The 13,947-nt window shown below is 41.1% G+C and overlaps 1 protein-coding gene across 1 annotated transcript in view; it reads left to right on the forward strand.

The window, feature by feature from the left end:
* The first annotated feature begins 1,030 nt into the window (after positions 1-1,030).
* The window catches only part of LOC136610571 (vomeronasal type-2 receptor 1-like), a 49,949-nt gene continuing 37,032 nt past the window's right edge, over positions 1,031-13,947 (forward strand). Inside the window, exon 1 of the mRNA XM_066589802.1 lies at positions 1,031-1,257. Coding sequence (XP_066445899.1) covers positions 1,031-1,257 — 227 coding nt within the window. The remainder of the gene's footprint in view (positions 1,258-13,947) is intronic.

Here is a 13,947-nt window from a genome sequence, read left to right on the forward strand (position 1 = left end):
AAGCCCAAAAAAAATGCAGCACAGCTAACAGCAGCCTGGACAGTACTGCACACGGATAAATATGGCCCTAGAAAGGACCGTTGAGGTTCTTGAAGGCTACACTCACTCCTAACACTCTCCCTGCCTATGCAGCACTTCTGTCCCTAATGCCAGGTGCAACGCTCTGCAGAGCCGATTTTGAGGGAAAAAAAATGCCACTGCTAACAGCAGCCAACACACAGCTATCAGTGGCCCTAATAAGGACCTTTGGGGGGTCTTGAAGCCTACACTAACTACCAATTCTTTCCCTACAGCAGCTCCGGTACAAACAGCACTGTCCCTCATCTAACTCACCAGGCATCTGAGGCGAGCCGCGGGAGGGGCCGACTTTTATATTGGGCGAACACCTGATCTCGCCAGCCACTCACAGCAGGGGGGTGGTATCGGGCTTAAACGTTGCAGGGGGAAGTTGTAATGCCTTCCCTGTCTTTCAATTGGCCAGAAAAGCGCGCTAACGTCTCAGGGAAGGAAGTGAAAGTAACCAGAACACCGCATGGTGTTCGTTACGAATAACGAACATCCCGAACACCCTAATATTCGCACGAATATCAAGCTCGGACGAACGCGTTCGCTCATCTCTAGTAATAATCACTAATAATTCTAATAGTTTTGTCAATTCTAGCAAGGATTGATATAACATATGTATGAGTGACATATGGTACTTTGATATGTTAAACCTTTCATTCATGGCTTATGTTTCTCGCCAATCAAAACACAGTAGGATCCCTTAGGAATACCTGCAGGTCTCTTTAATATAATGAACAGTCAAGCATCAGAATCACTACCTGCTGACAGCTGTTCCTCTCCTGACTGACAAATGTATTATGTTCTGCATGAAGAAACATCAGACCTTCTTCTCCCCAGGGTCATCTTATACCCTTACAGGTCAACAACTATAAAGATATCTTTATTGCAAATCTTCTATATAAACTGAGAGCTTCTGATATTGATCACAGCAGTGTTCATCATGAAGATCAAGTTCTGTTATTACATGGACCACAACATCTTCCACATACTGGTGACTTTGGTCATACATCTACAAGACCAACTTTTGGTGTGTGGACAAGAATGCAGACTGATAGGGAAATTTGATCTCCATGGATTTGTAGAATCTAAGAATCATGAACTCATCATTGGAGGATTGTTTCCCTTCCACTTCAGGACCATCTATAATAATGACACTGAATCAGAAGAATCCAGATCCTTGAAATGTGAAGGGTAAGTCTGAAGTTTTATTATCATGTATCCAAAGGCATATTAGAGTAAAACATAGATATCATTGAGGAGACGCATCAGGATTTTTATTTTAGATTTTTTTATATGAATTTGGTATATTTTACAATAGTTACTGGTTATAGTAAAAATAAATGATAGGGATAGAAGTATTTGAAGCTGTTATAATTGCTATGGGTATCTTACTTCTTATTGGGATAAGTCAGAAGAAATGGACCCATCTTAAAACTTTATAACTTAACATTTTAGTGGGAAAGGCTGTGTTTTCAGTTACTTTGAAGTATATATATATATATATATATATATATATATATATCTCGTAATCTTTTATGCTCAACATTAGAGTCCCCGTGCTGAGAATTTGCAATCTGAGATATATATACACTATCGAGATTGGGATTCATAGCATAATGCCACCTTACCAATGCAATGTGAGCATATTCACTAAGGCGCAGAAATATAGCGAGGTCTCGATAAATAAATATTTATTGAGACATCATTAATGGATTGTGCTACCCTGGCATTCCCACTGAAATCAGCTGTTTGCCAGAGTACAACTCTAGTCTGTCAGAACGATAATGATGTATATATGCCCTAATTGGCAAATGGACATGGTTGTCTTCATGAGACAATTAAGGCAGGATTTTGTGCAGTTTTGATGCACAGTTTTATGTCAAAGCCAGGAATGAAGAAGCCAAGATTTCTATTTTTTGTATCTAAGGCAAGATCTAGCTGAAAAGAAATTGCATCAAGAACTGCCTTGTGTGAATAAGGCCCAATGGCTCAAGTACACAGAAGGGCCCTGAGCATGGAGCCTACATGCAAGTGCTTGTCAATACTAAGGAACCGTCAAGACTTTGTCAGACTTGTGAGTCCAATCGAACATGTCACAATATGTTTTTCTTCCATTGAATGTGACTAAAATCCTCTGTATGAATTTGGAAGCATAAAGAGGTACTGTAGAGGGTTCATGCGCCTCTGCAGTGGCCCTATTACAACTTTGTACAACACACAGTCCTAATACTGATGAACTCTAAAAGCTACATTAGCATGTGATGAAGCTACACCTGTACTGCACAGCAAAAAACTATGGAACAGATTTATTAATACTGTCTAAAATAAAGCTAGGATAAACCTAGAGGAGACAAGTTAGAGATGTATCAAATTTATCACATTGCTGCATGTTCTGTGACAGATTTAGGTTTCCGGCAACCAAGCTACAAGAGGGCTTGTTTATTGTGTGATGAGTTGTATTTGTCAATGGTACTATTTAGTTTCAAAAGAATTTATTTAGTACTTATGTTTCTTAACATAACAAGAAGCTGTATATAACCCCTCGCAGTGGAATCCTTTAGACATGACAATAGTAAAATTAAAGATAAATGTTAAACAAACATTTAAACAAATAAACATAAAACACGTCAAACAAATTTCCACTCGTTATTATGTCTGTGGTGAAAAAGCTCTTATTAGTTTTTTAAATATTATTGTAACTATTGTCGTGTGTGTCTCAGGGGGTATTTTCCTAGGAGGTCAGTAGAGGTGGCATATTTGGGATATTTAGGTAATCAGACCTAGGTTTCCATTTCCTGAGGAAGCCCTCTACATAATAATTTCTCATAGCGGTTAGTTTCTCATAGATCATCAATTTGGAAATTCTGGTTATAATGGGGCTCAGCTTGAGGGAGGGCTTCAGCCATTGGAATGCTATGTAAATTCTGGCTGTGATACAAATGAGCTGTGAAAGTTTGTGCTGTTGGTTGTTAAACCTGGTCAGCTTGTCCGTCAGCAGGCAAACCGAGGCGGTCAGGGGAAATATCTTGCCTAGAACTCTCGCAACCAAGCTGGCCACCTGTTTCCATAAAGAACTGACCAGTCAATGGTACCATTTAAAGTATCATATAATGTATTGGTAAACTTTTAAAAAATATTTTTCGTTTAACAGACCCCTCACCCCGTCACAAATCTCAGAAAAATATTCAGTCCCTAGCCATCTCTGGATGGAGGTCAACCAAATTAGTAGTTTCATTCATTCTAAACTACCTAGACCATCTTTGTGTATGGCACCCACTACCTTTGACAGGCTATGCTTGCGTTCCCCTTTTCCACCGGGGATAATTACATCCCTATACTCCACCTTAAATCAACCCCCACAGGAGACTAAGCTCCCCTTTATGAGGTGGTGGGAGTCAGACTTAAATATAACCCTTTCACTTCCAAGATGACACCATTGCTGTACCTTTATTTCCAAGGGTAGCCACCAAGTTACTCTGACCGAATCATCTTATAAAATTTGACACAGAGCATATTACATTCCTACAATTATCCACAAGTTTTCTCCAACCTCTTCCCTAGATTGTTGTTGGGGCGGTGGAGCACTGGGAACAGTCTCTCACATATGGTGGACGTGCCCATCAGTTAAAGCCCTCTGGAGATAGGTGGCCCACCTGATATTTAGAGTCCTAGGTAAGACATTCCTCCTTCTCCCATCGGCTTGCCTCCTAGTGGACAAACCAACTGGCTACAGTAACCAACAGCACAAGCACTCACAATATATTTGTATGGCGACGAGCGTCTATATCGCACCCCATGGCTATCGCCATCTCTTTATATGGATCCAATTTTAGCCTGAATTTCCAGAATTATGTTGTACGAGGAGTTGTCCGCCATGAGGGAAGACCACATGAAGAGTTTCCTTAGGATCTAGTTGCCCTGGGCTATGCATCTGACCATCCTGGGGCTGCCCCGGATGCTGGCTTTCTGAGGTGAAGCGGTGCAGATGTGTGATGGGGAGGGTAGGGAGAAGTGCCTCACGACTCAACTAGGTAGGGGGCTTGTCGACTAGAAGTGGTACCAATATGTCAGGTAATTCTATTATATCTTTGATAGCATACAATTTAATGAATATTATTCTGAGGCATTGTTTGTTTGTCTGTTTGTGATCTTAGTCTATGTTACAAGTTCTATAAACAGAAGATCCCCCTGTGAGGGGTGTAAATCTGCAGTTAAATCTGTAACAAAATTTTACAAAATTTCAATAAAAATCTTTGGAACTAAAATTCTTTAAGTAGAGCTATTCCAAAAAAATTGTGCAATGTTTGCGAGTAAAAATAAGATCTTCACTCTCTGAATCAGTACCATTACAGCAACTTCAAATTTATATAGAATTATATCCCATATAAAAATGCAGTAGTGCTTAAAAAATAGAAAATATCATAAAAAATTGCTTTCTGTCACTATCTTTTGACCCCCATAACTTTTTTGCTTCATAGATGGGGTTGTGTGAGGGCACTGCTCTTGCGAGGTGGTCTGTAGTTTTTATTCAATTTTTTCTTTGAGTCTGAGATTTTTTCTTCGATGCCGTTTGTCATACAAGATTTTTAATAAACTGGACTTTTGCGGATGAAGCAAAACCACTTTTTATATATATATATTTTTTAACTGTTTTTATTTTATTTTTATTTTTTATGCAACGACTCAGAAAAGAGTTTTTTTTTTTACATTTTATTTTTTTTTATAATAATTGACAAAACTATTTTACATTTCTCTTTAGTCCCAACAGGAGACTTGAGCGTACGATCATTTGATTGCTCATAAAGTATTATACAGTATACTTACAGGAATTCCATCATGACATGCAAAAAGAGCTATTTAAGCAGTCCTGGGGACCTTCAAACATGCCCCGGCTGCCCTGACTCCCAGACAGCTCCCCATGATCTCATTGTGGTGGGGCAAAGGCTGATTGGGGCATTTAAATACCCTGTCATAATTGACAGGGGCATTTAAAGGGTTAACAGCGGTGATCGGTTTTATCTTTGATTGCGGCTGTTAAGGCCAGATGTCAGCTGCCAAAGATGGCGAACACCCGCTGTGTATGGAGCAGGCTTGGGTTCATGTACAGTGAACATCGGGAAGATGTTAAAAAAAACTTAGCGCATCTTATGGCTTTCTTATGGCTTTATTTTGCCAAGCCCCCTTTTTCTAGAAAATTTTAGAAAAGGTCTCGTGAAGCAAAAAAAATGTCTAAAACGTAACCAATCTAGTGCACAATTTGTGCCAGAATTCTGTTGGATTTGCAACAATAAATCTGCCCCAGAGTATTTTTTTCCTTGAAATCTGCTTATGGAAAACCGCATGAAGTTTTCAATGTTATGCTTTCACCTGTTGAAAACAATGGGGATGACCACAAGAAAAGTGTAATAACATTGTCTGAAAGCCACAGCTAAGGACAATGGTTTGAAAAAAACAAAGTAAAATGCCTGGAAAACTGTTTGAGTTTTCAACCACAATGGGGCTTATTTACTATTCAAAATACAAAAGTTTATTGGTGCAAATTACGCCAGAAAATGATCTTACACGCTTGTACCACATTTATCATGTGTTTTTCGACACTTTTGGACAGTTTTTTCTGTCTTGTCTGAAAAAGGGTCATGGTCTAGTTTACATAAAAAATTGTGCCATATTGATGCCAAAATTTTGGTGTTAACTAAGCCAACTAATAGGTGGGCTAAAACAGGCTAGACAGACTTAAAATGCTGCAGTTTATTATTTAGTGTTAAATCTGGTGCATTCTAAGACTAGCTAATGGCTCATTTAGACGAGCGTTTACAATCGTGCGCACATAACCACACGTCTATTAGAACCATTGGTTTCCTATGATGTGTTCACATGTCCATGTTTTACAGGCATGCAAACGCGAGTAGCTGTAAAAGATAGGACATCTGTGCACATAGGTCCGTGTTGCGCATCAATATCCCCTACGTGGAGTCCCCTCGTCACTGAACACTGTAACAGCACTGTCACAGTGTTCAGTTATGATGGCACTCGCTGCGGGGAGTAAAGAATCCCCTGCCACAACTGTCACAGCTGTGGCAGAGGATCATGCTGTCCTCCCATTGCTTTCAATGGGGCCGTCGCTGCTACCGGCGGCTCCATTGAAAGCAATAGGCTGCCGGCAACTCCTGCAGTGATTTTCGGGGAAGGGCTTTAAATAAAAGCCCTTCCCTGAAAATCAGCTCTAGCATGTGTAAAAAAATATATACTCACCTCTCCGCCGCTGTCAGGGCTCAGCCGCATCTACCCACTTGGTCCTCCTAGCTCTTTCAGCAAGCGGGGATTTAAAATCTTCACCTGCTGATAGGGCTATATCTGATTGGCTGAGCACTCAGCCAATCACAGGCAGCACTCAGCCATTTATAATTTAATGAATTATGTGTGAATGAGGCCTAAGTTTGCATCGTCTAACTTTTTGACAGTATTAGTAAATAAGACCCAATGTGCAAATGGGATTTTCAGATTTAAAAATTTTATTTTTTTTGCAGATTTTCGATTGTGATAATTTTTTTCATGTAAAACAACTGAAGGTATCAGATAAACAAAACTCAATGTTTATTATCCTGAATCTGCAGTTTTTAAAAATATCCCACATGTGACCCCAATGTGTAACATGACTCAAACACAGGCTTCTCAAACGAAAGAACATTTTGTGTATTTTGAGGCCTCTCTTTTATGAGGCCAATTTTGCTTTGACATATTTAGAGATCCGTAATTTTATTTTTTATCTACAATGCTGTGTGAAGGATTGTTTTTGTGGGATAAGATGATGCAGTGTCCCGAAGTGCATATATCTGGCCCCTCCATAAATGTCATACATGTCATGTCTTTTATGTGGATGCTCTGTGCAAATTGTCTTGCCTTTATGTCGTTGACGTTAATATCTGTGAATGTCTGGGATATGTCTGGAAATTGTAACGAGTTATGGTATCACGTGAGTATGCAAGGTATATATGACAGGTAAGAAAGGGGGTTTCATTGCTTCAATGGTTGAGTGTGGAGGGAGAGTGCCAGCCACATGGGGGTACCTTCAACTCTCATGTGGGGAAAAATGGAATAGGAAGAGAGGTACCTTGATGACCTAATCCAAGGACCCCTATCCTAGGAGAGAGAGAGAAAGGGTCCACCGTATAGTGTTCAGAAAGCCATTTGCCAGTCAGTGTCAGTAGAGTATTTTGTCCTCCTCCGGTGTGTATGTCCAGGAGTCATACAAATAACTTGACTGTAGGCCCGGATTCATCCCGTGTCCCGGAGTGTGTGTGTCCAGGACCAGAGTCATACAGATAACTTGGACTGTAGGCCCGGTATCATCATGTGTTCTCCTTCCTGACCTCCGTAATTTGTTCTTCCTGCACTGGTGTGTGAGCTTATCAAATCTGAGAGTAAAGTTCCTGTCACTGACCGTTCCCAGCGACTGGTTATGTTGTCATGTGAGTATGCAAAGTATATATGTGAGTGACAGGTAAGAAACGGGGTTCCATTGCTTCAATGGTTGAGTGTGGAGGGAGAGTGCCGACCACATGGAGGTACCTTCAACCCTCATGTGGTGAAGAATGGAAGAGGAAGAGAGGTACCCTGATGACCTAATTCCAGGACCCCTATCCTAGGAGAGAGAGAGAAAGAGTCTGCTGTCCAGTGTCCAGAAAGCCGTTTGCAAGTGAGTGTCAGTGCAGTGTTTTGTTCTCCTCCGGTGTGTATGTTCAGGGGTGGAGTCATATAGATAACTTGACTGTAGGCCCGGTATCATCCTGTGTTCCAGAGTGTGTGTGTCCAGGACCAGAGTCATACAGATAACTTGGACTGTAGGCCCGGTATCATCCTGTGTTCTCCTCCCTGACCTCCGTAATTTGTTCTTCCTGCACTGGTGTGTGAGCTTATCAAATCTGAAAGTAAATTTCCAGTCACTGGCCGTTCCCAGCGACTGAAGTTACCAAGTTAATTGTGTGTAGACTCTCTTACTTTTCCTGTTTGACATCCTACGGAATAAGGAATGGTGGCGTCACCCGTGACATATTTCTTCAAGTCCACCACACCACCTATTCAGGTAACCGCTGCCGCAACGTTTCCGGAAGAGGTCTGGTGGCGCCTTGGCCAAGGTTACGCACTACCTCATTGGTAGTGCCACCGTGACATCCCTAACAACTACCCCCGCCATCTGGTGTGCCTTGTGTCTCGGTTGTTGCAATTATGTTTTCATTGGTACCTTCTTGGGGTGCAGAAAACATTTTGGATAAGCTTTTATTGCATTGTAAGAGACAAGCTGTCAAAAAACCCTGCAATTCTGACATTATTTTTGCTTTCTTTAAATCTGTTTACCATGTGGTATAAGTGGCATGTTATCCTTATTCTATGGGTCAAGGTGGTTGCAGCAATATATACATATGTGAAAGCATTTTTAACAGCTAGTTTTTTTTTTGCATTGCCATATTCAGAAACTTTTTTTTTTTTCATCTACAGAGCTGACATGGACCCCCAGCAAGTCAAAATGGACACCTGGGGGTCCATATTGACCACTTTGGGAACCACTGCTCTAGATGCTGCTGTCTGCATAGACAGTGACATCTAAAGTGTTAAATCACGAGGATCACAGCTAGGCTCCATCCAAGTGGTTGCAGCGATGTCATGGCTGTAATTGCAGCCTCAATCCAGCTCTGATTACTGAGGGCTCAGCTTCTGAGCCCCCTGCTAATCAGCACCATCAATGGTCAATCAGCAAGGCCATTTGTTTTGTTTTCTCCTTTCCAAAAATTACAACTTTTCGTTTTTCTGTTGATAGAGCCATATGGGGGCTTCTTTTTTTGCAGCACAAGTTGTATTTTTCAATGGTACCATTTAATACAAATATAACGTAAACATTTTAAAGTGGAATGAAATGAGAGAAAAAAGCTTAATTGCACAGTTTTGGGGATTTTGTATTTACGGCATACTCAGTGAGGCAAAAATGGTATATTAACTTCAGGTTACACAGAGGTGAGCGTGATATCAGGCAAAGAAACTCAGCCCGATATCGCCCTCGGCAGTGTGGTTTTTCACGACAATGCGGGGCTTTCTTCTGGCAAAAACATCTCCCATCACTTTAGTAAAGTATCGATCCTCTTGCACAGCTTTCAGCTGAGATGGAAGATTGGCAAGTGTTTCCCATTGTCTTCAATGGGAAATATCTCATTAAACTTGTGTGCACAACACACGCCGTGGAAAAGATAGGACATGCAGTGTCATGTGTATGACTGCATTCAAAAGAATGAGCTTCAGATCCGTGCAAGATTTGGGCGTCTCAGAACACACAAATCTCACACAAGTTTCTTGGCCGTGTGGAACCGGCCTTAGGGCTTATTCAGACGACCGTATATCGGCTGTGTATTCACGCTGGCCGATATACGGCGTCTGTCTCTGCAGGGGGAGGAGGCTGGAAGAGCCAGGAGCAATGCCCTGAGCTCCCGCCCCCTCCCCGCCAACTCTCCACCACTCGGCACTATATGCAATGAGGGGAGGCGGGGTGGGGGTGGAGCTAATTCCCAGAACTTAGCCCTGCCCCGTCCCGCCTCCTCCCATTGCAAATAGTGCAGAGGGGGTGCGGAGGCGGCAGAGAGGGGGCGGGAGCTCAGAGCACTGCTCCTGGCTCTTCTTACCTCCTCCCCCTGCAGAGAGAGATGCCGTATCTCGGCCGGCGTGAATACCCGGCCGATATACGGTCATCTGAAGCGCCCCTATTCTGTGGGTCAGTATGATTTTGGCCATTCGTACAGTTGTTTTTGTTGTACTACTTTTAAAATCTTTTTTCTAAATCCCTTTATGCACTATTTTAATAGATCAGACTTTTATGAATGCGGCGATACCACAAATGTTTGTTTATTTTTTAATGTAAAAATGGGAAAGGGGGTTTAAAACATTTAATATTCCTTAATAATCTAGCAGCATTTTTTTTTCATTTTTACTGCTTTTTTGGTTCCCATAGGAAACTAGAAAAACTTCAGTATTGCAGTATATTGTATCCATGGCTGTTCTGGAGGCCTTCATAAGACCCCCTACTGACATGATACTATGTCATTATATTATACTGTATTTTCAGATGCTTCCTATAATTGTCTTCATAGGCAAACAATCATGGCAGTCTTTGAGTTCTTCAGAAGGCCCCAGGCTGCCATGACACCAGAGTGTACCGCCATAATCTTATTACGGTGAGGACATAGGAGACATTTAAATCCTGATTGGTACATTTAGATGACGCTGTCAGAATTGACAGTGGGATTTAAAGGGTTACCAGCCACAATCTGCTCTATCTTAGATGAAGGCGTTGCAGATGGGTTTTGGCTGTTAAAGACAGTCCATACCCACTGTGTATGGAGCGAGCTTGGCTTCAGAGCCCATTGCATATACAGCATGTGTTGTGGATGTCTATATATGTCCTAACTGATTGGGTCATATACAGTTAGGGCGTTTATAGCTGTATGGCTTTTAAGAAAAGGATAACTATTGTGATTCCAAGCAAGATAAGCATAGTCTAAGGGCCCCATTGCAAATCTGTATTTGTCTGTAAAAGCATATTTCACAATTGAGCATTTTAGTATTTACAGTATATCCATTAAAAAAATGTAGTATTAATTTGCATACCAAGAAAGCTATATCTACAGTTAGTACATATTTGTGCAATTATTGTGAAGCATCATAATACACACTACAGGGAAAATTAACTAAGCCCGGAATTTCCTACATCGGGCTTAGCACAATTTCCCTGGATGCACGGTGCGTGGAATACATGAAGAGGCACACACCTCTTCATGTGTAGAGCGCATCTCTTTCTGGTGAAACTTATACATAAAACTGTCAGTTTGGGGTGGCCATGCCCCCTCCAGACAAGCCCCACCCACTTAAAAAAAAAGTGCTGGGGCTGTCGCAGGACAGAGAAAAGTTACAAATGTTTGAACAAATAGACATTTGTGCAAAAATGTGCAACTTTTTTAATGCAAGAAGCTGGCATACATCCTTTCAGACATGTGCCCTAAATCTTTATAATATTGAGCTTCTCTTGTGGTGAAGGGCTTTTTGGCACTTGCACCTCTGTACTTCCTATGAACCCTTAGCTGTACAACTACCATGCAATGTTTTACCAACACACTTTACCAACCTCTCAGACCTATCCACAGAAGTGTAATATAACCCTGGTATTATTTGCTCAGCCTGGCGTCAGGGCAAGGAAAATATTAGGTTCCACCAGCAGCAGGTGCAGGTAAGTGCTATCATTACTACAGTATGGCCGTATGTTTGCAGTTTCTTTTTAGCGCGGCATAGATTAATTTTCTTCATCCACATGTAAATAAAATAGACCAGATGTTGAAACATAAAAGTGACAGTCATTTGTGGCTGCCTTCAAGAAAAGCTGTAAGTGTCATTGACAGGTAATGTAACAGCAGCGACTGCGACAGCTGTGATATTCAGGTGAGATTTGATCCTAATAACTGCAGCGCTATAATGAGAAAATGTAACTGTCAATTACAAAAGAGGGATTAAGCATTTCCACTATCCTTGTTTGGAAAAAGTCTTCTACATCCATCCAACCTGAATACCATACTTTAATTTAGGGGCACAGAGTTTGGATGAGCCACATCCCTTGTGATACCTGTTACCAGTTCAGACATGGTTTCAAATGCAGGCCTCTGTCCATGGAAAATTGTTATATATATACAATTTGTTTAATAAATGGGCTTAGGTACAGCATCTCATCTCTAACATACCTCTAAATAACTGTTAGCAAATAATAACCATACACCAGCTCTAAACAGCAATAGTGAATGCAGTGCAGTTACCTCTAATCATCACAGGTGATATCTTCCTTGTTCCTCACAGTAAGTGTCCTATTTTGTGCCCCACTCTGTATGCCTACAAACTAATAGTGCCCCATAAAGTATCAGTGCTCCTGCTGTGCTCCCTCTGTTGTGTTACATAAATTAATAGTGCCCCCCTGTGCCCCAATAAAGTAATAGTGCCACTCTGTGCCCCCAAAATCTAAAAACCACCCCCTCTGAGCCCACAAAAAGTAATACTGTCCTCTCTGTCCCGCAAAAACATATGTCTCCTCTATGCCCCCAAAAAGTAATAGTGCCCCTCTGTGCTCCTTGCACCCCCAAAACTTTGGCCAGGAGAGAACAACCTTCCTTACATAGAATCATAGAATGGTAGAGTTGGAAGGGACCTTCGGGGTCTTTGGATCCAACCACTTGCTCAGTGCAGGATTTACTAAATCATCCCTGATAGATATTTGTCCAGCCTTTGTTTGAACACTTCCATTGAAGGAGAACTCACCACCTCCCGTGGTAACCTGTTCCACTCATTGATCACCCTCACTGTCAGAAAGCTTTTTCTAATATCTAATCTGTGAATTTGTGTCTCCTGCTTTTCAGTTCCATCCCAGTGCTTCTAGTCTTTCCTTGTGCAAATGAGAATAGGGCTGATCCCTCTGCACTGTGACAGCCCTTCAGATATTTGTAGACAGCTATTAAGTCTCCTCCCAGCATTCTTTTTTGCAAGCTAAACATTCCCAGATCCTTTAACTATTTCTCATAGGACATGATTTGCAGGCTGCTCACCATTTTGATAACTCTTCTCTGAACCTGCTCCAGTTTGTTTATGTCGTTTTTAAAGTGGTGTGCCCAGAATGGGACACAGTATTCCACATGAGGTCTGACTACGGATGAATACAGGGGGATAATTACCTCACATGATCTAGATTCTATGCTTCTCTTCATGCATCTCAGAATTGTGTTCACCTTTTTGGCTGATGCATCACATTGTTGACTCATGTTCAGTCTATGATCTCTTAGTATACCCAAGTCTTTTCACATGTGCTGCTGCTTAGCCCAATTCCTCTCATTCTGTATGTGCTTTATTAATTTTTCTTGCCCAGATGTAGGACTTTGCATTTCTTCTTGTTAAATACCATTCTGTTAGTCGCTGCCCACTGTGTAAGCTTTTCTAGATCTTTTTAAATACTCTGTCTTCCTAGTGTTAGCTCTCCCTTCTAGCTTTGTGTCGTCGTCAAATTTGATCAGTTTCCCATCAATTCTCTCCTCCAGATCATTTGTAAAAATGTTGAACAACACTAGACCTAGGACAGAGCCTTTTGGTACCCCAATTAATACATTCTTCCACCAGCCAGTTGTGAATCCACCTAACAGTTGCCTTATCAATCCCATATTTCGTCATTTTTTTCAATAAGGATAGTATGAGATACTTTGTCAAATACTTTACTAAAGTCAAGATATGCTATATCCACTACATTTCCCTGATCAACCCAGTCGGTGATTCTCCCACAGAAGGAAATTAGATTAGTCTGGCATGACTTGTTTGTTACAAACCCATGCTAGCTCTGGTTAATTACTCCATTTTTATCCAAGTACTTGCATACATGCTGTTTAATAATTTGTTCAAAGATCTTTCCCAGTATAGAAGTCAAGCTCACAGGACCGTAGTTTCCTGGATCCACCTTCTTACCTTTTTTGAAGATAGGGACAGCATTTGCCCTTTTTCAATCCTCTGGAACTTTTCCTGTTCTCCAGGAATTTTCAAAGATTATGGTGACTGGTTCAGTAATTATCTCTGCTACTTCCTTTAGTATCCTAGGATGTAATTCATCTGGACCTTGAGACTTGAATTAATTTAAGTTAGCTAAGTGTTCCCTAACCATCTCTCTGCTTATAGATAGCCTGCATTCTTGTATTCCCCCAATAGTGCAGAGAAGATCAGTTGATGTTCCATCCACTTTCTGAGAGAAAACAGATACAAAATAGGAAATTAAAAGTTCGGCCTTCTTAACATCATTCTTAACCAATTCACCATTTTCATTTT

Source organism: Eleutherodactylus coqui, chromosome 1 (genome assembly GCF_035609145.1).
Source record: "Eleutherodactylus coqui strain aEleCoq1 chromosome 1, aEleCoq1.hap1, whole genome shotgun sequence".
In the NCBI taxonomy this organism is placed as follows: domain Eukaryota; kingdom Metazoa; phylum Chordata; class Amphibia; order Anura; family Eleutherodactylidae; genus Eleutherodactylus; species Eleutherodactylus coqui.